Source organism: Acipenser ruthenus, chromosome 7 (assembly GCF_902713425.1).
Source record: "Acipenser ruthenus chromosome 7, fAciRut3.2 maternal haplotype, whole genome shotgun sequence".
Taxonomy (NCBI): domain Eukaryota; kingdom Metazoa; phylum Chordata; class Actinopteri; order Acipenseriformes; family Acipenseridae; genus Acipenser; species Acipenser ruthenus.
Window position 1 is genome coordinate 18720360 of NC_081195.1, and position 26125 is coordinate 18746484.

The 26125-nt window shown below is 38.6% G+C and overlaps 1 protein-coding gene across 4 annotated transcripts; it reads left to right on the forward strand.

Annotated features, from left to right (window-relative positions):
* Positions 1 to 26125, forward strand: LOC117416049 (AN1-type zinc finger protein 4-like). 4 transcript variants are annotated; one of them, XR_009329059.1, is made up of 10 exons: positions 1 to 449; positions 3161 to 3455; positions 10579 to 10654; positions 10881 to 10948; positions 13129 to 13315; positions 14915 to 15062; positions 15832 to 16956; positions 19873 to 21826; positions 22093 to 22141; positions 23643 to 23728. XR_009329059.1 is itself a non-coding variant. In XM_034027077.3 (10 exons), the coding sequence occupies exons 2-10, from the start codon at positions 3272 to 3274 to the stop codon at positions 25363 to 25365; spliced, it is 2091 nt and encodes a 696-aa protein (XP_033882968.3). In that variant the 5' UTR covers positions 3 to 449; positions 3161 to 3271; the 3' UTR covers positions 25366 to 26125. The 4 variants fall into 4 exon arrangements, 1 of the variants encoding a protein (XP_033882968.3); XM_034027077.3 differs by lacking the exon at positions 19873 to 21826 and adding an exon at positions 25230 to 26125 and having other exon boundaries at positions 3 to 449; positions 23643 to 23760; XR_009329061.1 differs by lacking the exons at positions 3161 to 3455; positions 23643 to 23728 and having other exon boundaries at positions 22093 to 22142.

Sequence of the window (26125 nt, forward strand, 5' to 3'; positions counted from 1 at the left end):
CTATACCTGTCAATCGAGAAATGTCATAAAGGGTACGTTTTCGCTGGACTGTCTGAGATGTCGGATACCTGTTGGAGCGTGTCTTGTGAATCAAAAGAGACTGGCGAGTTTACAGAGAGTTACCATGGCTCGCAAGAGCCGAGATAAAAGTAAAACCTAAAGTATCGTGTTTTTATTGTTTCATGTTGGTGTTATACAAGGACTTTAAAGGTCAACCGAGAAGGAAGGCTGTGGTCGACTAGACGGCGGTTTGGTGCAAGCGGCAGGACTGTAGCTGGAGGCTAGTCACTGCCGGGTCAGTGTGGTCTGGATTTATATAAAGGGAGCCCAAACTTGATCTGAAGAAAGAAAGGAGAACATCTTACCCGTCTTTGTTGCGCATAATCATTATCGGGATTAATACCATCTGTGATCCTTCGCTGCCTGACTGGCTGCGAGGATGATATGTGGTAAGTTAGTCCCTGCCTGTTCTGTCACTTGATCCTTTGTGGTTTTGAGTGTACCTATTGCAGTGTTGCTGCAATGGTGCCAGATAAAACAAGCATAGGGTCATCGTCATTCATGATCACAAGGGATGCACAGACGCTGGCATTGTTGACAGAACAGTGACCGGTAACTATAGTTATTAAAGGGGTGTCCATTGTTTTCTGAAGTCATTCAAAACATATTCTAGTATATTGCGCTTTAAATAAATAAAATTAACTACATTAAAAAAAAAAAAAAAATCTCAGTATTCACACATTCATGTGCAATATGATGCGTATCAGTTCTGGTTTCTTACTAAGTTTAATGCCCCTGGCATGTATGTTGAACTAAGCAGAATCTGTGTAAGTCAAAGCCACATTTTCCCAAGTTAGCTGGTACTGTACTTTACGAACGTTTGGGCAATCAATGTGCTGACGGAAATAAGATCTAGGCTACAGAAGGTATGAACGTGACATCAGCACAAAACAAGCCAGGTTTATTCTTCATGAAATCATAAAAAGAAGAGAACATTGACAGAAGAGACGATGCTGATGGCTTCTTATTCGTCAGCTTCTTAAGGTGTCGTTGTCCATCCATCAACAGTCCAAAGTAGCTTTGACCATTGTTACATATTTCTGAGTCCAATTTCTGTGGTGTTGTGCATATTTTAGGTTTTTAGTCTTGTTCCCCTTTATTAACAAATATATTCTTACTGAAACACATCCTTTAAGTTTTGATTTCAAGAGTGATATTTGATGAGACTTGATGGACAACAACACCTGTGCCTTCTGCCAGTTCTGTCGTCAATTCAATGCTTGTCTTCTTTCTATTCCCTAAGGATATTATCTTCAAGTATTGCTCATCCTTGTTAGACAGCTTTTGGGGTCTTCCAGTCATGGGTTTGACAATTACAGATGATGTTTCTCTGTACTTGCTGATTATGTTTCAGATACCACACCTTGAAAATCAAGTGATGCAAGCTATTTCACTCAATGTTTTTCCTTCTTTATGCAAGTCAAGGTAGTTATAAAAGTAAAAAAAAAAAAAAAAAACTAGTGGATGCTTTCAATAAATTGTTGATGCTCATAATGCATCAGAGTAGAAAAATGCAACACGCCTAATACTTTTGCACAGCAGTGTACTTAAATGGGAAAAGCACTAAACTCAGTTGACTAAAACAGGTTGCATTTCTTAAAAAAAAAAAAAAAAAGAATACATATGGATCACGTACAGGGCAACCATTGGATATCTGCTTTGAAATACTGCACCAGACCCCATGCCAACTTGCCATCTATGCCATGTTTGCCAGCTGTTTTCATATCAAAATCCGTTTTGGGATGGGACAAAGGCACATGGGGTACAGAAGAGTTCCCCCTCTGAGAGAATCAACTTTGCAGTAAGTGGCCCAAAGCAATTTAACCCCCAAAATACCCCAGTTACTCATTCAATAGAGGCTTGTAGTAGTAATACTGTACTTGTGCGCTGTTGATGCTACTACAGTAGTGTTGATGTGTACATTGTGTGCATATTTTTTGTTTACTCATTTTTTAGGTAACTGAGCTTGTAATTAAAATCCCTGTGATGGAGTAAACCCTATTTGGTACCATCTGTATACATACAAGATTACTATAGGACTGTTCTGACTATAGGACTGTCCTGTAACTGCAATACTGTTGCTTATCTGAAGCACTAACTTTAAAGGACTACTGTCAGAATTGATCAGGGTACTTCTCTTTTCAAGTGTAGATCTTGCTCAACATGCTGCAATTTTTTTTAAACTTGTAATTTCAATGATTGTTGTAGCAGTTGTAAAAGTGGTCCTAGTTCTAAATCGCTCATTGGTCTACATGGCATGGAGACTAAAGTGGCTGTTTGAGTTATGGTTGAGGGTCTGTTAAAGTGTTTTACTTAACCTCCTACCTTTTTTAATTAACTAGAACAATAACAATGTCAGAGATTATTAAAGTATTATTAATAGTACTGTTAGAGATTATTTATTATTATTATTTATTTATTTCTTTTAATTTTTAGTCGTCGCCAATTTTTTACCTCGGTTTTCTCCCCAATTTTGCATGCCCAATTATTATCTGTATCCCCGGCTCACCGCTCGCAACCCCCCTGCCGACTCGGGAAACGGAGGCTGGAACACGCGTCCTCCGAAACGTGCTCCTGCCAAGCCGTCATTTTTCGCACTGCAGATCCACAGCAATGCCACCAGACCTATAGTGCCGGAGGACAACACAGATCTGGCGGCTCCACTGCAGAACCACAGGTGCCCTATCGGCCACAGGGGTCGCTAATGCGCGGTGAGCCGTGGATTCCCCTGCCGACCTAAGCCCTCCCTACCTGTGCCATACAGTGTCTATCTGTGGGTACAGATTTCAAACTTGTTAACCCTAACCCTAAGCGCAGCACAGAAACCAGGACCAGAGGACACAGTTGGAAATTAAGGGGGGAGAGACTTGGGACAGAGGATAGGAGACAATCCTTCACACAGTGGTGGGGGTATGGAATAGGGTACCTAGTTATTTTGGTGGTGTTGAATAACTGAGATCCTTTAGGATCCAATTTGACAAGGTTTTGAGACCAATCAGCTACTAGGAACCAGACAAGCTGCAGTCTTAAAATATGAATGTATATTAAACAAAATAGAAACAGTTAAGGAGAAATAATTACATTTTTATTTTCTTTTTAGGTCCAACACTTAAAGGTGAATGTCTGTACTACTTCTGAGTGTCCAGTCTTGCAGCTGGTAGCGAATTTGGATGCCCAGTTATCCTCTTGAAACAGTCTTGGCAAGACAGCAATGGCTAACAAGAAGGAGCCCCCCTTCTTCAACGAAGACAATGTAGAACCGTTCCACTACAAGCTTCCTTTCTGTGAGACAATGGAGCTCTTCATTGAAACTCTCACTGGAACTTGCTTTGAACTGCGAGTGTCGCCTTTCGAGACTGTGATTTCAGTGAAGGCCAAGCTACAAAGACTAGAGGGTACCACATTTATTTGCTCATAATGTGTTGTAACTTGACAGTCTTTTCCCTGTGCTAGTATGGTGACTTTACTATATACTTTCTATAATTTACCCCTCTGTGTAGAGAAAGCATTTTTTTTCCTTTCTCCTTCCCAGTCTTCCCCCACTCTTCCTTATTTCACTTAACAATGTAGGCTTAACCTTTCTTCTTGCATCAGTATAAGTTATACAATGAATTCTCAAACTCTGTTAGCTCATCAAGTAAAATAGAAATTAAAAAGGTTCTTGTAATTGAGTTTAATATTTAATGCTTGTAAAGCAACAGCACTATTTTAAATGTTCAAACCGTGTGTGACACTTTTTACAAGGATAATCATGAATTCCTAACTGAATATGAAATGTTGAACCAGTCTTGGTATATTTTTGGGCGATAGTGAAGAACAAATATCCCTCCTAGCCACTCTGTGTTTAAATTGATGACATTTGGGGTTCCAGTGCATTTGTGGCACGTCATTCTTATTACAAAGGGAACTGATTCTATTCAGGGATACAAAGATTTAATAAGCAAGTGGTCTGAGTGGGGTTAATAGGCATTACATTTCACACTACAAGTCGTTTTACATTCCTAGAAAATTGATGAGGGTTGGGATCAATTCCTGTTTTTCAATTCCAATTCATTTTTTAAATCAATCCCCAATGAATTTGAATTGCTATTTTAGAGACATAATACTTGTATTATTGTATTATTGTTAGTAATTAATTATAGTTTTATCTTGAGATTAATGTTTTTGATACTGTAAACATTTTAAACGGCACACAATTATGCTGAGGTGGGAAGTAAATAGTAACATGATAAACATTTACAGTGTAGACTATTTTGTATTATTTGTAATGACTTTGCCCAATAGAAAGCAAATGTGAGTGTTTCCAAAGATTCGTAAATACAGCATTTTAATTTGTTGCACCCAAAGACATGTAATTAAGTTTTAAGAATGAAGCCTATTGATTTGGTTTTCTGTCTCAGCAATTTGTCAGTCCCAGACTGTAGTGTAAAATTATATATTAAATAAATGGGGAAAAAAGAAATGTGTTAACCAGATTATTCTTCCTTTTATTGCAACTGTATTACCATTCAGTGAGCGAACATTGTAAAGGGTACTTTAGCTGAAACCTCCCGACAGAAGGGGTACAGTTGGAATTGATTTAAAAGGGGATTGGAATTGACCCAAACCTAATGAGGTACCACTGCTCATAAGAGATGGCTTACTTAGTAAATATTTTGTATAAGCTTGAAGAGCAGACTTTGGAGCCACTGTATAATTCTATCAGTATGCTATTGTGCTAGGATGGTATTCCTGCATTTATGGTTGATTTCTTTCTTGAGACAATGGAACTCTTCATTGAAACTCTCACTGGAACTTGCTTTGAACTGCGAGTGTTGCCTTTCGAGACTGTGATTTCAGTGAAGGCCAAGATACTAAGACTAGAGGGTACCACATTTATTTGCTCATAATGTGTTGCAACTTGGCAGTCTTTTCCCTGTGCTTGCATGGTGACACCTTTATATTTTTGAAGCTGCAGTGTTCCACATTTCTGTTCAATTTTACAATTTTAGCATAACTGATAAAGCACTTGTGGTTTGGCACAGACTTTATAGAGCAAAGAGTTAACCGTGCCTTACTTTCAGGCTTGGGGAAAGTGTCTTCTGATCCATCATCAGTTTCCTTTCAGAAAGTGTGTTCATTCACATTTGGAACATATGAAAAGTGACGAAAGACAGCAGGCCATTTTGCCCATCAGTACTTGTCTGTCAGTCAGTTTCTTTTACACTACATGCTGTTGAGTGTTATATCAACGAGAGGAGGCTATTCGGCCCATCAGTGCCTGTTTGTAGTAGATGATTTATCTTAAAACTTTGTCAAGTTGGGTCTTGAAGGATCCTCTTGATTCTGCCTCAACAACATGACTAGGTAGCCCATTCCATCCGTTCTCTACTCTGTGTGAAGAAGTGTCTCCCTCCGTCTGTCCTAAGTCTATCTTGGAAACCACTTGATTGGCTTTTTTGGAGCTATGCATGGACATTGTCTAAGGTGTGGATAGGATCTCCTGTAGTTTGTAGTGACCTACTTTTTCATGATACATCTGGTGCACTGCTGTGCAAAAGTCTTAGACATTGCATTTTTCTACTTTGATGCATTATGAGCATCAATATTTTACTCAAAGTCTCCACTAGTGTTTTCTACTATTCTAACAATAAAGAAGGAAAAACATTGAGTGAAATAGCTCGCATTAATCGATTTTGAAGGTGTGGTATCCGAAGCATAATCAACAAGTACAGCGAAACATCATCTATAATTGACAAACCCAGAACTGGAAGACCCAAAACAAGGATGAGCAATAATTGACGATAAGACAAGCGTTGAATTGACAACAGAACTGGCAGAAGGCACAGGGGTCGTTGTCTATCAGATCAGCAGCAAGAAGGTCAGTCTTGAAATGAGGACTTAACAGAGGTGTTCTTCCTGCAAAACATCCTTTAAGAAAGTGGGACAAGACTAAAAGGCTAAAATATGCACAAGAACACTGAAATTTAACTATGGAACAGTGGTCAAAGATGCTTTGGACTGTTGATGGATGGACAACGACACCTGTGTCTTCTGCCAGTTCTGTTGTCAATTCAACTGATTGAGAAAATGCAGGACCGAGAGGGTGCCTTTGGATTTAAGACCCTTTTGCAGTTGTCTATGGATGAACCCAACGTGAACTGGAAAGTCTCTGACACTATACAGGCGCAAGTGCAGAAGGATTTAAATAAACCACTGTTAAATGTGGGCACTTGTAATGGTTGTCGAGCAAGTGAGTGGGGCATTAAAGAAGTAAAGATTTTACTAAAATAACAGGCTGTGAAAAATTCATTCTCAAATTTTGCCAACACCGATGGGTAGAAAATGTTAATATACCTGAGAGAGCTCTGCAGCTGTGGCCCCTGGTCAGCCAGTATGTTGAGAGTGTGAAGAAGGGAGAAGTGCCAAATCCCAAGACAAAATCATTTGAAACCGTTAAAAAAAGCTGTGCCGACCCTCTCTGCAGCTAAAACAAGAACCTTTCAAGGCATTGCTAAACAGGTGCCCCCTTTCTCAGACTGTACTAGACGGACAAGCCTATGCTGCCTAGTCTGTGTATACTGAAGCAGGATCTAGCGTGGAGGAGGTGGGGCCCAGACATGCAAGCGAAATGTTATGAAATGCGATAAAATTCAGGCTGAAAACATAATACGGTTGATTATTGAGACCATCGCAAATGGCATGCAACCAATTTCAATTGTGGAGGATACCAGATTCAACTTTAATGTCTTTTGTTGAGCCATGTTGATCCTTTTATTTTTATTTTTTTTTATTTTTTCTGAGACTTGAGCGATGTTAATACCATTTTTTTGAAACAGAAGATTACTTGCACTTTATGTTCATTTTTTAGTCTTTCTTTTTGTTTACTGCAGCCAGTCAGATAACTACATATTATTATTATTTATTTATTTATTTATTTATTTATTTATTTATTTATTTATTTTTTAAACAGAATATTGATTCTTTGAATTAACGTGATACTGTACTTGGAATAGTCAGTTTTGTGTGAACATAACTAGTTCTTGTCTCTTATATACAGTAAGTAGGATAAATTAGCAATTTAAATTTGAGCAATTTTAGAATAAATAGACTGCATAACATTTCTATAATAATGCAATGAATGCTCGCCCTCTAATCAAAACAGACGATTATCGTACCGCCCATGCTATTATTTTTTCATATTGCTTCCCTGTTTTTATACATTTATTTATTTATTTATAGGGATTAATTTAGTAATGTATTTGATTTAATTTAGTTATTTCTTTCTGTCAAACAACTTAATCGTCTTTTAAATAGATTAAGCCTTCATTTTTCACGTACAAATGAGATCGCAACATGTTAATAAGCGACTAATCTTTATTAAAGCGACTAATCTTTATTAAAGCTATAATGAAAAATAAAGCGTTTTGCTGGACACACTATTACAATCGTTATGACGAGTAACTATTTAAATTAATAAAGATGAGTTGCTTCAGGATTTAAATGAAAATGTAAGGCTTACGATTTGCCCATTTAGTGGTTTCATAGAAAAAAAACGTAAATTAAATCAATTTTACTATGAACGCGTTTCTCAGTTGTGATTGAGATACACGAATGGATTAACAGATATCAATTGCATTTAAGGAGAGGAGAAAAGCTGATGTAAAATGCCTATTTATAGACGTATATGCAGTAATTTACAGAAAGCTAGGCTCAGAGCCCTATATGCCTATATGTAGTGTCTTGATCCACGATTGATGGTGGTCAACAAGGAAGAATGTGTGCAGAAAATGTAGTCATGCGTGTACTTGTTGCTGCAAACCACATCAAGGGGTTTGTCTGTGATGATGTGCAGAGGGAGTACAGGGACTTTGTAGGCTTGTAGTCCTGTAGGCTTGACACCTTTTTGTATGAAAGCAGATAGTTAATGGTAGTGCAATAGTTACTCTACTTACATTTGACTCCTTTACAATATGTAAAACTGTTTCTATTTTATGTTTCTATTTTAAACAAGTATTTCTGTCATGATGTTTTATTGTTGTTGATGCATTGCTAAATGAATGTTTTTCATGGTCTTTTTTAGATTAATTGGTACAGTATGGCTATTTTTCTCAGAATATAGTACAAAATAATCAGCTGATCAATAAAAAATAGGGTATGTGAGTCATGGAAATGTATTTAAATGTTTTGGAAAAGTCCTGGAATTTTTTTTGCTCCAAAGGTGTATGAACATGCAGGTTTTAATATGCAGGTTTTATATGCCGGTGTATGTGAATCCCAAAGGTTGCAAATCAATCACTGGATAACCATTTCAGATTAGAAGAACAGGGCTTTAACATTGTTTCTGCTGACACAAATAATAATAATAAAAACAAAAAAAACATTACATAAGAAAGCATTGTGTACTATACTTGTATTATTTGCTAAACATTTTTTTGGCTGCATATATATTTATTATAAACCTATTATACACGTACATATTCATAAGAGATAAGGACAACACATTTCCAGGTAACTTGTTATTATGATAAAAGAGTCTGCAGTTTGCACTTCCCATTTTGTATTTGAAACTGCCAGTGACTAACGCTGTGGTCAATGCTCATTTTAAAAACTGGAGCTAATTCAAACATCGAATCAGGTAAAATATGGATCAGCTAAGACTGAATAATTTGACATTAATATTAATCAAGTGTGGTGGTAGTAAAATGTAAATGGAAACAAATGAATATGCAAAGAGGGGCCCCAAAATGATAACAGCCCCGGGGCCCCATTAAATTTAATCCGGCCCTGGGTACACCAGGCTATGTTCACATTTCTGATTCCAGATGGTCATGGCCGGAGTTCAAATCCTCACTACTCCTGCGTTTAGTACACCTTCGGTGTATACAGTACCATGGGTGAAATATCAAATCATGACTGTTTTGCCTCCTGAGCAACAACAGGTCAAAGGAACTCAAATTATTTAGTCTAGAACAAAGATGAAATAGTGGGGACTTGATTGAAGTCTTTGAAATCTTAAAAGGAGTTGACAAAGTTAACCCTAGGAAATATATTAAGGTCAGCACAGACCAGACCACACAGTTGAAAACCGAGTGGAGACTTAAGACAGAGGGCAGGAGACACTGCTTTACACAGAGAGTGGGGAGAGTATGAAATGAGTTACATGACTGTGTTGTTGATGGAGCCTTTAAAATCTGATTTGACAAAGTTCTGAGATGAATAATCCACAAGCATTGATGGGCCAAATGACCTCCTCTCATTTGTAAATGTTGTGTAACGCTTGAATGTTTGTAACGTCCTACTGCTGCAAGGACTGTAATATGCATGCCTGATTTGCTGAGTGATATAGTGACAATCCAGTTTCAAGAAGAAGAGGGTGTCCCCACAGCTAAAACTCCCTATGAGGAATGGAAACAATAAGTTGTACTTTCTGTTAAAGTATAATGTACAGAAGGTGTAGTAAAATCAAACACCACTGAATTATATTTAGGGTAAATTTAAAGATGATTGTGGAATATTATCAGCTTTAGCATGACATGATGTATTATTATAGTGTCCCCTGTAGGTGGCGATGGCACACTGTTGTATAAAACACTGTTAAAGACCCTTACAGTTTCCCCTATGTGTAATGAATTCACCACCACTGTCCTCACATTACATCACCCAGCAGAATCGACTATAGAGCAACCATTGCCTTAGTCAGCCTTTCAACCTACAGTCTGTGGCTGCGTGATTGTGTGCTAGTCATGGCTCTGTGTTCAGAGATGTGTTACACTTCCGTGAGGAATCTGCAGCATGCTTGTGTGGGTGCAATGTCAAGTTTGCTATGCTGGTTCAAAATCCTCACCTCTGTTATTTTGTCAGTTTAAATTACTTTAATTTTCATCACAAGTTATGACTAATATTGCATATATAACAAGTGGAATCTCTGCTATTCACTTTCATTGGGAATCCAAATCCTGTGTTAAAAATCTATTGTATAGGCCCACACACTGTCATAACCTTTATGTTTAACAATACTTTTTTGATGAGACATCTAGTCATTGGCACATTAGCGAAAGACCTCTTGACGCTGAAAAGGTTAAGGTCATGAATCACCAGACAAATGTCTGGAAATGTTTTAATTCTATTGAATTCTAAATAATGTATTTTTGTTTCATTACCTTGTGTTTCACAGACTTTACACCAGTGGTACTAAACTCTGGCCCTTGAGATCCATTCCAGTCCTGGTCTTTATTCCAAGCAGGTCCTAAATTAGTAACAGCTTCAGTTAACTACATTAGAACATGCTTGGAGTAAAAAACCTTGAATGGATTGGATCTCGATGGCCAGAGTTGAGTACCACTGCTTTACACTGAAAGTTATTAACTTGAAACTTAAAGAATACATCTTTCATGTTGTCATGTACCAATTAAGTTTCTTGGGGCAGTCTACCATGTTTTTTTTTTTTATTATTGTATTTTTTTATTGTATTTTCAAATACAACATGCTCTTGACTAATAGTGGTATTGTTTTTTTTTCGTTTTTGTTTTTTTTAAGGTATTCCTGTTGCCCAGCAGAATTTAATCTGGAACAATGTGAAACTAGAAGATGAGTATAGCTTAAATGATTACAAGTAAGTCAAAGTTTACAAACACTGATTCAGAGTTCTGATAGGCTTGTTCATAAGAATTGCTGCCCTTTAATCGAGAGTCCTAGTATTTCAATTTAAATACATTGTTACATATGATAGCCCAACTGGTATCAAATTACACTCTTAAACTGTTTCCTTGCTCTCCTCGCAATCCCAAAATGCTTTGTTTTTCGCACTGTGTTAATCAGTGGTCCTGATCTCTCCTCAGCATTTCAGAAGGGTGTACTCTGAAGCTTGTGCTAGCCATGCGAGGCGGGCCCATCAATACCAGGAGAGGTATGTATGTTTTTTGTTTTGTTTGAAATATAAATAATCAAATACCACAGGTATTAAGTGATTGGCCCTATTTCCAAAGCTTTAACGCTTGAATAAGTTTGTTATTCATTCATCTGTGTAGTATACTAAAATGATGGTTATCCTTTTATGTTTATCCATCAGTATCTCCCAAACTAAAGACACATAAACAACATTATGCACAAGGTCTGTGAGAAAAACTTCCATCCGAGTAGAACTGAAGATCCGATTTGGTTTACATACCCCAATGGAAATTTATAATTTCTAGAATTTTCTTGAAAACAAATAAATAATTATAGGAACTATCTTTTGTACCAAAAGTTTTGCTTTTGTGGATGAGGAAAAAAATTACAAGAAATAGATGTCTATATCAGCAATTTTTTTGCAAAACTCAAAAAATGCTAATTCCAAAGTATTCATACCCTGACAAGGAAAATTAACAGCTAGTTGAGGCACCTTTAGCAATAATAACCTCTTTTAAACAATTAGGATATTTGTCAATGAGCTTTTGGCATGATTCTGTAGTGATTTTTGACCATTCTTCAATGCAAAATTGTTCCAGTTCGTTCAAATTCCGAGGACTTCTGTTGTGCACAGCCTTCTTCAACTCATACCAAAGATTCCCAATCGTATTTAGATCGGGACTTTTGACTAGGCCATTCTATTCTTTACATTCAGAAGTAGATTTTGATGTGTGCTTTGGATCGTTGTCATGTTGGAACATCAAGTTATGCTTTAAACCAAGTTTTATAGAGGAGGGTTTCAGATGATTGGCCAATATCTTTCGGTATGCTATGGAATCCATCGTACCATGTATTGGAACTAAATTTCCTGTGCCATTACGAAATGGCGTGACCAAATAGCTCGATTTTTGTTTCATCACTCCACAAAACCTTTCACCGGAACTCCTATCCATCATTCAAATGCCGTTTTGCAAACTTTAAGCGATTGTCCTTCTGACGCTTTCCTAGAGTGGCTTTTTCCTTGGCCGGCGACCATGGAGACCTTCACCATGCAATACTCAACCTATGGTTGAAATGGAAAACCCCAGTCCCACTTGCAGCCAATTCACTTTGATATCTTTGGCAGTCAATCTTGATTTGTTATTAACCTTCCTCACAATTCTCCCACTTTTTCTTGGTGAAAGAACCTTCTTTCTTCCAGACCGAGGGAGCGTTGTGACAATACCATGAGTCTTGTACTTCTTGATAATAGAAACAATACATGAAATTGGGATACTCAAATGCTTGGAAATCTTCTTGTATCCTTCTCCAGCTTTATGACAATAAATCATTTCCGGAAGGTCTTCAGATAGCTCTTTGCCTTTTCCCATATTGACTTATTGGTAATGACAGCAATCATCCTATGCCTAACCCTTTTATACTCTCTAAGAATGTTCACCTACATCCAGCATTTTCTAGACTTTTCTAATGTTAGGTTCTTCATTATCATATTGACATTTCTAGCACCTTGTAGACAATACCATCATAGCATTAAAGGGTAAGAATACTTTTGAATTGGTATTTTTGGAGCTTTGCAAAAAAAATTGCTGAAATAAATAATTGTAGACATCTATTTCTCGTAACTTTTTCCTTATCTACAAAAGCAAAACTTTTGCTACAAAAGATTTTTCCTTAAATTCTTTGATTGCGAGAAATTTTTAGAAACTATAAGTTTCCATTTGGGTATGTAAACTTTTGGGTACAACTGTATGTGTTTTTTGTCATTATTACTATGTAAATGTATCTTAGCCATGAGCTGCCCATCCTCTGTTCTCAATCATGCTTTTTCCACCGTGTCCTCAAGAATTGATTAATAGATTTCACACAATTTATAATAATTCCACAGTTTACTAACTTGGTACCTATTGATTCTCAAAAAAAATATATAAATGGAAGTTTTGGGTAATAATGTACACAGGTTGCTATAGTTCTACTTGGTTCTTAATGTGATACACAAGAAAAAAAAAATTCTCATGATATTTACAATAGTAGTCCTGATTCACCTCCCGCAGCCAATATTACCTGAAAGGAATAAGGTGCGATATTTGGTCAGAAAGCATTCTTGGTCCTCTAAGTAACCATGTTCTGATTGATCTGATGGTACTGTAGTTAGTTCCTTTGGAAAGCCCTTTCTTACACCGCTCATTGTTTTCTTCCCAGTTCCAATGGAAGACCCTGTGATGGAAATGACAGAGTACACAGACCCAACCCGGGATGAGGTCTGGGACAAGGGTCCTTCCAACAAGCAGGTTACCTTACTAGTTTATCGTGAAGGGGACCACTTAAATTTGTTCCGGGTTGTGGACCGTGGAGATGGCACTTTAACACCTCTCTCTGAATCAATAAGGTTTGTCACTTAACTCTTTCAGCAAGTAGCTTTGATTAGCTATAGAGGCATACCCAAGACTGTGACAGGTTCATTCAGAAAGGTTTTAGTTTTTCTCAGTAAACCTTATTGTAAATCATTTAGACTGAAAGTGCTCAATCATGAGAAAATTTAAGATTCTAGAGCAGGGGTTCCCAAACTTTTATTGCTGCGCCCCCCTTCGGAGAATTCTTTTTTTTTTTGTCTGCGCCCCCCTTCTAGCAAGCAGTACAATATTTAGAAAAATATGATTTTCCTAAAATAACATATTGTAACATCGCATGTAAAATGAAAGCAGGCTCTACACAGGCAGTAGCTTCGTGCTCGAATTCAGCAGTTTATTAGCACAGGACAAAAAAACAATTAAAGACCACACCAAAGCAAAACAAAATAATAGAAACCTGTCTCTCTAGGGCTTCCGAGTGGCGCATCCAGTAAAAGCACTTGCGTAGAGTGCAGGATTCGCCCTATAGTCTGGACGTCACGAGTTCGAGTCCAGGCTATTCCTTTGCCGACCGAGGACGGGAGCTCCCAGGGGACGGCGCTCAATTTGCCGAGCGTCGCCCAGGGGGGAGGGAGGGTTAGGTCGGCCAGGGTGTCCTCGGCTCACTGCGCACCAGCGACCCCTGTAGTCTGGGTGGCTGGGCGCCTGCGGGCTTGCCTGCAAGCTGCCCGAGAGCTGCGTTGTCCTCCGACGCTGTAGCTCTTGGGTGGCTGCATGGTGAGTCCGCAGTGTGAAAAAAAGCGGTCGGCTGACGGCACACGCTTCAGAGGACAGTGTGTGTTCGTCTTCGCCCTCCCGAGTCAGCGCAGGGGTGGTAGCGGTGAGCTGAACATAATAAAATAATTGACCATTCCAAATTAGGAGAAAATAATATTTTTTTTTTAAAAAAATTTAAAAAAAAAAGATATCTGTCTCTCTGCTAAATTCCAGTCTACCTCTTGCTGTCACTGAGACGGCTTCTGTCACTCGCACAACTGCACTCAGGCATGCATTCCTGTTTAGCTCTTCACATTAAACTCCATCCGCCTTCACCAATCCCGGGCATGCCATTTGGACCCCAATGCATGCCACACCCCACCCCCCCCCCCCCCTGCTAGCTAGTGGTGTGGCGCTGCAAAGCATTATGCAATACAGAAACATAAGACAAACAAATGGGAGAGTCAATAAGTCCTGCAACGATGGAAATCGCCGGGTCGTTACAGTATTGTAGCGTTGAGCGTGCTGTAGGTTCTACCAGGATACAGTACAGCTGGGACAGCGGCAAAGGTGCAACATTTAAATAAGCAACTAATCTTTAATAAAGTTTTTTTAAGATATATTTTTTATGTTTAAAATGAATGACACAAGCTCTGTGGATGGGGATTGGTCAGATTAAACGTGATCCCTGCCTGGGTAGCTGATTGAGTCAATCATCCTGGAGGCCCACCGAGTCTGCCATTTATCGTGGAGCTTTACATTCGGCAGGAAGTCAAAGTATTTTCCAGTCAGGTATTGGCGCCTCTCTAATATCCTCGTCACGCCCCCCCCATGCTATGTACAGTATATACATGAAAAGACCATTGTGTTCTGTGTTACAGTGGAGGCTCGGTGTACAACTTGTATACTGAAGAGGATGAAGAAAGCGATGTTTCACCATCTAGCCAGCAGATCATGGATAATTCAATCACTATGAATAAAATGAAGATGCTCAAGGCAAAGATGGAAAACATGAACCTCAGTAACAAGGTAGGCTTGCTCTAAACTACGGACAGTGAAACTTTGTTCTTGAGCCATCTTAGACTTTTGGCCTATTGCTGGAAGTGAGACTATATTGAGATATAATTCACGGATTTCACAAATGCTATTTTAGCCTCTTTTAATGTTTTTCTCCCAAAATACATGCCAAAAAGGTAGCTTTTTACCTTCTTTCTTGTGCAAATATCCTTTCTCAACCCCCTCCAAGATTATTTTAAAAATAAAATCAGACCCATAGACTTTATCAAATGTAAAGTACAAGTCCTTGATCTCAGACTTGGAGTAAGATCTAGACCCTAGTGGTGATGGTAAATCCTAAATTCATTTGAACATTGAGAAGTATTTATATTGCTTCTAGTCCCATGTTGTGATGACACGTACAATGTAACAAATGTTACATTTTATGGGCTCATAGGTGGGCTAAATATACAGTATAATAGCTAACCTTGTTTTCAGGTTTTGTTGCCTTCAATAAGCCGTTATTAAAAAAAACCTACCCTGGTACTATATTCTGCATCGCAAGTGCTTTATGTATCATCAGCCACAAACGGAGGCCCTTCGCATTTGTTTTGCTTCATCTGGAATGCCCTTGAGGAAAGCTCAGGACTTTAAATAGGGGTTTTAAATAGGGGTGTGCTGATGTACTAAGGTCATGATGAAGGTCACAATACATGTTATGGCCCTGATTCTTTTTATACATCCATCAATCATTAATAAATCTAGTTTAAGATGTTAAATCCAGTCTTGTGTGTATTTGCAGCCCAAGAAACCTGCCAAGGTGAAACCAAGCCCTCCCGTGGGCCCTCTCCCCTCCAGTGGCTCCCTGAATGCTGTTCGTCACCGACTGTTCCGGGTCCTTCCTCACATCAGCCAGGCCCTGAACCCTGCATCGTGCCTACCTCCAGTTGGGGACCAGCACCCCTCTGCAACTGCTGCTGCCTCCCCACATAGTGCACTCTCCATGCTCACCCCCCCCAGCCAAGCATTGCCATCCTCCAGCAGTTACCTTGTAAAAGAGGAAGAAACCTGGGAATGTCCAATACTGGCATCCCCACTGAGCAAAATCTGGTCGCCTCCTAAAGTGTCGCGGGTAGAGCTGGGGAGCTCAAAACTGCTGAAAAACACAGTCCTTCCACCTGTCACATCCCTGCAGAACAGGGAAGCAACCGAGAGCAGCACAGTGGAAACAGAAACCAAAATAGAAGGTGCCTTCTCACATTCCCTTAGAGAATACCATGCTTTAGCTGAAACCTGCAAAGATGCTTTTAATTTGCTAGTTGAAAATCTGACTGACATAAGTGCAGCTGTAAATTTAGAACCAGTAGATGAAGGTCTTGGATCAACAGAAGAAGCAGCTGCTCCTGCGCAGTCTATTGTTCTTTCCAAAGCGATGAGCTCCAAGTACATGGACACTGGGATTGTGACCATTGACCAAGCCTCTCAGACGGACAAGAAAGTCCCCCTACAGTATATGTTTGAGTCTGCCTCCAGCTCCTTAGCTAGACCCCAGAGATTACCAGAACCTTTTGAATACGGCAACCTGAGACCCATTGCTTCCCATTCTGTGTTGAAATCCAGGGACTCTTCTGGTATCCCAGGTGTCTCTCCGACCCAAACTGCGAGGTTTCAGGGTGTAACCGTGGACTCCCCTAGCAAGCATCCTGACATATCAAAAACAGAATCACCCAATGTTACAGACATGGCAAATATGACGTCCAGCAAACCTTTGGCATCTGTGAATAATTTAGGAATCCTGGCTTCGCTGGCACGAGGCACAAGCGGGAACAGATTGCAGGGAAGCTGTAGGAGAAGGCACTACACAAACGGTGGGCCCCTTCTTGCAAACCTCCAGCTCTTTCCAAAGGACACTGATAGCTCATTCATGGTATGTTTTATTTATATTACTTTATCTTTTGTCAGGTCTCAGAGGCTAAGCGGATAAAGAGTTATGTCCTTGATAAATTCTTCCTGTCCAAACTGATTTACAATTTGATAAAACCTTCACTTTCCTTATCACACATCAAATGGAACATCATTTCAAATGAGATTTTGCCAAACAGCAGATCTATCTCCTGTATGAACAAAGAATAAATAACCCCCTAGATCTTAACCATTTTGTACTTCCATTAGCTACATAGCTCTCAAATGTGCATTTTTGAAGGAACACATGTTATAGCAAACATGTATTTTCATTTTAGTTTATAGAAAAATCCCAGTTTGGATTGCCTTCCAGGAAGTCTGTTTCTGTTTTACTTCCTTATTCAATTCACTGCAGTAGTGTCTTTCTGGATCAAAGCATGTTACTGTCATGTCAGTCAATAGGGGAAGCAGCTGATTGGTTATTGACCGGAAAGAAGCTACCCTGTAGGTGAAATGACCTGCAAACAAAGATTTATTAAACCTAGTGTAGTACCTGATATGTTTTAAAATGAAAATAAGCCTACCAGTTTGCTAAAACATGTGCTTCTTACCTCGTATGATGAATTCCACACATAGAGTGAACTCCCAGTCTCCATGTTGCTCGGGTCAGGAGGAAAACCAAACAATCTCTTTCCCAGAGATCCTTGATATAAACTTTTTTTGGCGCCAAAGTTTCCCTAGTATCCCTCCTCTATAAAACCTCCCACATCCTTTAGTGTTGTTGTCCAAATTTGTCCTGCGTAGCTTGGGTCTGGACTTATTAGGTTTATTGTGTGTCATTTGTTTGAAAAAGAAAAAAAAAAGGTATATAGTATTTATTTTTCATTGTACAGTTTCTTTCCATTTCTATCAGTGTGCTGTACACATGCCTTCTGTTTGTTCAGTGTGGTTCCCCTCTTTCACCTTCTTGTGTTAGACATGTATGTCTGATGTGTGTTGACATGTCGGACACACCGACACACAAGGGAAGGGCTCTTTCATCTCCAGCTCCGCGATCGTAAAGAACCCTCTCTTCATCCTCCACAACAAAAAGACCAAGCAGTTCCAGGAAGAAACAAGACACCTTGGACCTCATTTACTAAAGGTTCTTAAAAGTAGCCATAAGACGCGTGTTAACACAATCCCGTAACACGTGTCTTAAAACTATAAATAAGTTGGTATTTACTAAAGTGAATGCCGCTTATTAAGACGCGTGCTATGGAAATCATTAGCATATCAAGACGTGCCTTATAACAGAAGATAAGGCACGTCTTAACAAAGTGACGACATAGGGGCCACTGACTATAAAGGAATGAGCAGAGATTGAGGTACGCAGTTGTCAGTTCTTGACTTTTACTAAATATAAATCGCGTTTGAAAGGATCGCAAAAATATATAAAAAGTTATAAACAATCCTACCTAGACACTGTCATGGCTGTACAGTATATATAAAAAGCATTCCGCTTATACAGCATCGTAGCCTATTTTTTTTTTTATCCATCATTGATTAGATCAGTCTGCAGCCCTTAGGCTACATTAATGAAACTGTGAACGAAGTATGGACCAGGCATTTAGACCAGGTGGCATATTTCAGCGGTCAACGCATTTGTGTACATTTAAATGCCATCCACGTGTTTTACAACGTGGATCTCGCAGACACCAATTGCAAGAAATGCACAGGTAATAAAAACTAGGAGTAACTATACTGTACATAGCCTACTGTGTAATCTATTGTGGCTAAACAAAGAATCATTGTGTATAGAAAAGTGCAAAATGGTTACGCTGTGAAGGTACAGAATTATTTGTACAGAAGTAAAAGCAGGTATGCAGAAGGTATCGACCCCAGTGCCAGCTGACACAGGTAATGGTATAGCTGTACCCAAATCGTGTGAAGAAAAAAAAGTGTGCTATATGCAGGTATGTGATTTAGGAGAACACTTCCTTGTTTGATATTATGTGCTGTTGTGATTGTAAACCCAATTTCCTTTATTTATTTATATTACCGTGTTTCAATTATGTCCGTATGAATGCAGGTATGTCCCTTTTTTTGTTTGCATAGTAAGTTATGACCATTTTTTTTTTTCGTTTGCATAGTCAGCCTTTGCATGCTTTTTATGTCTATAGGCTACATAAACACATTTATTTTCAATGTCCTGTTACTTATTTTGTTTCTACAGTTTTATTTCATCATAATATACCTGTATATAGACGCATTTCTGTTCAAAAGTTTGTTTATTTATTATTTTTTTTTATGCAGTCGGCTGGTATATGTGAATTTTAGTATATAAACACATTTATTTTAAAATGAGTCTTACTTATTTACAGAGTTTCGGATGTGTAGTATCGTACATACATATATATACCTGTACCTTGTGCTGACAGACAGCTTTAAGACGGATCTCGGCTCGTAACACCTGTTTTCCATCAGTGCTATCTAGCACGCGATGTAAGGTGTGCTTCATGGTTACCACAGTTTAGTAAATATCATCTGAATATCATTAGCCTCATTAGTGCTCTCATGCCACTTCATTTGAGTACATCACCATGCATTTTGCATATTCAGAATATGTTAATGTACCCATCGTGTTATTTGTAAGGCGTGCGTGCTATCTCACGTCTTATGCTTTAAGTTGCGCATTATCGTGGTTGATAAATACGGGATTATCTAGCACACACCTTATCCTTGGATAACACGCGTGTTATGGCATAAGAACCTTTAGTAAATGAGGCCCCTTGTCTCCCCCGAGAAAAAGAACTGCAAAATCCAAACACATCCATGACAGCAGGGAGGAAGGCATGCTTCCGAAAACTGCGGCGGCCATTACTGAAATTCCTACAGTGTCTACTCAACCAACTCCTGCACAGGTAATGATGCCAACAGTAACCAAATATCTTTTTTTCAGTGGCTGCAGGAGATTGAGAGCTCAAGGCAGGCTCTGCCTCCCCAGCAAGTAAACCATACGGCAGTTTCTGATACCACAACAGCATGGAGTGCACAGGATTACTCTGCAAGCACACTTATCAGAAAACCAGGTCCAAGGCTCTTGGTCACCAAGACAATAACACCTCCATATAAGTCATCTGGAGCTGTTAACAATCTTCCTAGCACTGAAACACTTTGTACTGCTTTTAAACAAAAGGGCAGCACTAGTTCTTGCCGACAACACCACAGCTGTAAAATACATAAACCACCAAGGAGACACAAAATCATGGACACTGCTTTCTAGCCATAAGAATCTGGAACTGGTGCAGGACACAGGACATCACTATTCAGGCAACATACATACCCGGGCTCGACAACAGACTCGCAGACCTGCTGAGCAGAGAAATGGTGCCTCACGAGTGGAAAATTCAACCACAGGTATTACAAGAGGTATTCAGAAAATTAGGGCACCCAAAAATAGACCTATTTGCCACAACACAAAACAGCCAGCTGCCACTGTTTTGCTCCTGTTTCCAGGAAAAGCAGCCATGGCAACAGATGGTCTTTCCATTTCATGGGCAAACAGCTTAATGTACCCTCCCATGCCACTAATCCCAGTGGTGCTCAGGAAAACAAGAAGAGACAAAGTCACTCTCATTCTGGTAGCCCCTTACTGGGCCTAGGTTCTGGTTCTTGGAGATCCTGGACATAGCAGAGGAGGGACCTGTGCACTTACCAGTGACCTGCAATCTACTGTCTCAAAACGAGGGGAGGTTGCTACACAACAATCCTTCATGGTTACGGCTAGCTGCCTGGAGATTGAACAGCAAAAACTAACAAATCAGGGGCTATCTGAACAAGTAGTCAATATCTTACTTGCTTCAAAGAAAAAAAGAAAACTTCCACTTTTCTAGCCTATACAGGAAAATGGAGAGAGTTTACTCTCTGGTGCAGCTCAATATATATATATGGGACCACCGTTTGAGCCCATGGCAACATGCAATGAAAAATTCTTGACATGGAAGGAGGGTAAGTGAGCTCCAAGCACTAGTGATTGATGCACCCTGGTCTGTAGACCCAATTCCGATCTAAAGGGGGAACACGTTTTCATATTAACCAGATCATAACTTTTCATGATTTTTACCCAAAATCACATAAATCAGAAGAGGCTGCTAGACACCACCTAATTGATGTAAGGAGAGCACTGAATTTCTACATTCACAGAACTATCAATAAAAGAGCATCAGGACAGCTTTTTGTGTCTTTTAACTCACAAACTCGGGGGAAGTCTGTGTCAAAACAGACCATTTTAAGATTGATCACCTCCTGTATTCAGTTTTGTTATGAACTGGAGAAAAAACTGTTCCAGGACCTATCAAAGTCCACTCGGTAAGAGGAGCTGCTACTACTTGGGCAAAATGTAAACCCGTCCCAATCCAGGACATCTGCAATGCTGCTATCTAGGCCTCTTTCGAGACCTTTTATAAAATTTAAATGTGTCTTGCTCTCAGCCCACTTTTACTCACTCTGTGTTGTCTGTGGCTTCTTCCACTAATATTTGACCTACCACCCTTTATCTGTTTCCTTTGGTAGAGTTCACTCTGTGTGTGGAGTTCATCATACAAGGTAAGAAGACGAAGATTATCTATAATATGGTTTCTTGATAAAATGATGAACTCCACACACCTATATCCCACCTTCTTCCCCTGGTTTTTGTCTTTACTGAATTTTTTTTTTAATTTGGACAACAACACTAAAGGATATGGGATGTTTTATAGAGGAGGAGTACTACTTTGGCACCAAAACAAGTTTATATCAAGGATCTATGGGAAAGAGATTGTTTGTTTTGTTTTTCTCCTGACCTAAGCAACATGGAGACTGGGAGTTCACTCTGTGTGTGGAGTTCATCATTCTACAAAGAAACCATATCACAGGTAATCTTTGTCTTCTTCCAAAACTGCACATTTGACACCTATATAATGAATGGATGTTGATTGTGAAGAAAATGTATGGAGCTGTTTTGTTAGCTACGCTTACTTTAAACGTAGAATTAAAGCAAAAGATATTTTGAGCAATTTGGAATCATATCAGCCATTATGCATTACTGTTTCACTGTTCGAAACAGGGTAACTACTGTATCTGGTGGCTGTCTGTTCCTCAACATTGTATTTTTAAACAGTGACACTGAATCTCATTTCAGCCTGCTCATGGTTTCAGTGGAGGGGCTTCTAGCTCAGTAAGGAGAGTAGGTGAGTGAGTGAAATGTTTTTTGTTTGGTATGTCCCTGACTCGAGCTAAGGAGACACTGACTGTACCCAATTCAAGGAGCTGACAGCTTGCATTAAGAAAGCCCTGGACTGCTGTGTCAAATCCTCAACAGCTGATGAAAAGAATAGCACGTTTAATCCGGCTTTAAAAATGTAATTGAACAGAATGCCGTGATTAACATTGGAGAAGATGAATGTATTAAATTCTGACAGCATGGTTTTGCTGTTTGTCCCAATTACAGGAAACCAGCTTTCCCAAACATATATTTACAGGCAGAATATCAGGCTGAGCATTAGCCATGTTTCAAATTGTATATTGCGTATTCCAAGAATTGTGTAGAATTGAAGAGGCAAAAGATAACAACAGGGTTATAAATTCTGGAGGTAAAAACCCCTTGTACAGAACCAGAATTGTACATTTTTATAACGAGTGTATTACGCAGCTTTCCAACAATACATCACTTTCCAACAGATGCATATTTAACTAGCAAGATACTGTGGGCCAGAAGTGTTTCCTCCAGTCTTTAACTCCTGTTTTTTGTTGGAAAGGTGAAAAAATTATGTAAATGTTACAAAATGAGAAACAAACACCATGAGAGTGCTTAAGGGAACTTGGATTATATTACTTTGTTGTTTAACAGGCGTTTTACTTCTTTAAACAATGAGAGTTAAAGACTGGAAATGTGAAAATATGGGGTTAATATGACTAGTTGTCACATTAGTTAACTGGAGCAAGTAATAGGAAGTTCAGTTACTCTCTTTAATGCTGAGAGCAGCTCTTTAGTCATTTTAAATGAGCTGAAAAAAAAAAAAAGATATTACCATAATACAGTAATCTTTCAGGAGTAAAATAAAACCGGTAGCTACCCCATCAAATTGTCATAGGCAAAGGAATCGCTCTGTGTACAATAGAATGTGTTCTTTATTTCAGATGAAATTTGTTTCCTTTGCGTGACATCTTTTTCATTCAGTCATTTATAAATCCTGTTATATAATTGTTAAATTATCGAATACATTTCATGCAATATTTGTTTTCTATAGCGTGTGCCGTTAGACGCCCGCATTTTTACACCCGCCCGGCCAGACCACAGGGGTCACTGGTGTGCGGTGAGTTGAGGACACCCTGGCCAACCTGACCCTACCTTCCCCTAGACGGCGCTCGGCCAATTGTTCGCCACTCCCGTCCTCGGTCGGCAAAGGAATAGCCTGGACTCGAACCAGCGACATCCAGACTATAGGGCGCATCCTGCACTCTATACGAGTGCTTTTACTGGATGCGCCACTTGGGAGCCTTGTTTGAATATTTTGTTCAATATTTAATCCAGTATGTCAAATAACAGAACCCAACACAGGAAAGGACCAGAGTTAATGTTGATTCCTGGCATGCAGCGTCTTCATTAATATTGCAATCCAATAAAGATGAAAGGAGGTCTGATTTGTACTTGTTCTTAAGGGATATCTATAATGTATTAATGTGTTTCAGGCACTCCTACATATCACCTTCCCCCCATGAAGGCTCCCATCCAAACAAAAAAGAAAAACTCAAAGCACTGCTTCTTATGCAGAAAGAAAACTGGACTGGCTACCAGCTACGAGTGCCGGTAAAACAACTCATTTAAAACTGGGCTTTTGTTTCTAGACCTGTGAAAAAAAAATCTAAAAAGTCTGGTCATGACACAGTCAGATATTTTGAGCCTATAATGTGAGGATCGTTCAGGTAATTTACAAGAAAGGAATGTGGGGAGAAATGGAGCACAATTCATATTTGGCTCCTGTGTGAAACTTCTCCTTTCTGGCCTTTTTTGTCTAGCATAAACTTTTGGTTAGAGTGTTCTGGGGTTAAATTGTAATTGAACAGCAACACAAACAAAAGAGTATCCTTTGTGGGTCACTGGGTTTAAAAAGAAAAAAACTGCATTCACAAGCAGCTTAAAAATAAATACTAGTACTATTTACAAAGCTTTGACTCCTGAGTTAATGTGCATAGCCCCAGCAGCAGGGATGTAGTGGAGGCGTCAGTGCGCACATGCATTACACTAGAGTTTTACATAATCTGGAGAACCACTTCTCCATGTTGATTCAGAATAGTTAACAATGCCAAATGTTGTATTGTTTACTGTGCATAATTGTCTACTCCAGTACACTATACATCTATGTTTTTCAAACATTAAAAAAGAAAAAAAAAAAATGTTTTAGGGGAAGTTTTTTATTTCATTCTGATATGACACTCGTTTCCACATTGTATTTCATGTTTGCAAAGTTAAATGGAAGTGCAAAATGAATACTGTTGATGATTTTAAGCTTTTGTGGAAGAAATAAGCTAGTCTGTTCTATTAGGCCATGTATCCACTATCTAGAATATATCCTGTTATTCGGAATATGGCTTGGAATATTACAAATACCCAGTTTATATACATAGAGTGTTTATTCCAAATACTGATTAATGGGATGTTAGTATGTATGTAAACATACAAAGTGAGAGCATCATATTCTGAGGATATAAAGAGACGCCTGGTTGTCTGTCTTTTATACAAGTACATATGTTGCATGTTTTTACATATGTTGCACGTGTAGAAACACACTTATGTTTCAAAATGAGCAAGAAGCAACTGAGCTGAACAATATTTTAGTACACTTAGAAAAAAGTTAAACTTTGCACTGGAGCTTAGATTTGGCCCCCAAAAAATGATACCCAATGCTACTGATAAATGCCTATTTCCTAATAAAATGCTGTTCCATCTTAAGAGTTGTTGACTGAAATTTAGAAATACTAAAAGAAACCTCATAAATTTGTTACTACAAGGGCTATAATTTGAAAGCGTTTACTCCACTCTTTAATGAACTCCCATCAACTTCATGTTGTTTGTTTCTCATTTGGTAACGTGAACATGAATATTTCTCTGTTAAAAAAAAAAACAGGAGTTCATTAAAGACTTGAGCACATGCTATGAAAATATGGACCTAAATTCATTATTACATTTGGCATTTCTACATTTACCCTGTTTGATAGTTAGTGTTGACTTTATTTTTTCAGGTTATTAACTGTGTCTTGTCCTGCGTGATTTTTCAGATGTGGAAATAACTTCTGTGCAACACATCGCTATGCTGAAACTCACGACTGCACATACGACTACAAGACTGCAGGTCGGCAGTATTTACAGGAGAACAACCCTATAATCACTGCACCCAAGCTTCCAAAAATCTGAAAGCATGGCGTGCTGCATGCAGCAGTGTTCGAAGATTTGTATCAAGAAGAGACCTAATTACCAGTGTGCATTTAACCTAACCTGCTCCGAAAATAGAAATGCCAAGCACCTGAAAAAAACAAACAAAGCAGTGAGATGTAAATACATCATTTTTAAAAAAGTTTTAACTTTGCACGCTTTACTGTCTGTGTTTCTATAGAGGTGTGAGGATAATTATTCATGAGACAAGTCTTTAAAAGATGCACTTTAAAAAACGAATATGAATTATTCGCCTGTTAGGAGGGGGGAGTGCAACACAGATGTGCTGTTAGGTCTTGTATTGTAGTGATTGTTTTTCTTTATGTTGTCTGTCATCTTTTTGTTTTTAATATAATGGTTTCACTACACTTTCCCCTTACTTAAATGGTCACAACAGTGGATTTTTGATTGCACATATGTTCCACACTAGGCAGACAGCCAGTATTTTAGTTCATGTTTTGCGAATTCCATATGACGTTGATAAAAATAATTAAATAAAACTGGGTTACAATTAAATATTTTATAGATAAATATAAACTATAAATATATGGCCATCAAGCATACGGTTTTGGAATAAAATGAATATCCTGTTTGTTGCCAGAAAAGATCATTTTAACTACTTTTTGAATACCAGATTTTTTTTATTTTATTTTATAAAGATTGCATACTATTTGCTGTTTTGCTAAAATTGAGTGTTGTTAACAGAAAAAAAATCTAATAAAAAATAATTTCTGTGTTTTAA

Bases quoted from the DNA above. Each gene is read 5' to 3' on its own strand.
- LOC117416049 (XM_034027077.3), top strand. From the start codon at position 3,272: ATGGCTAACAAGAAGGAGCCCCCCTTCTTCAACGAAGACAATGTAGAA. The intron at 10,655-10,880 runs GTAAGTCAAAGT...ATCTCTCCTCAG, and splicing joins TATAGCTTAAATGATTACAA to CATTTCAGAAGGGTGTACTC. The intron at 10,949-13,128 runs GTATGTATGTTT...TTTTCTTCCCAG, and splicing joins GCCCATCAATACCAGGAGAG to TTCCAATGGAAGACCCTGTG.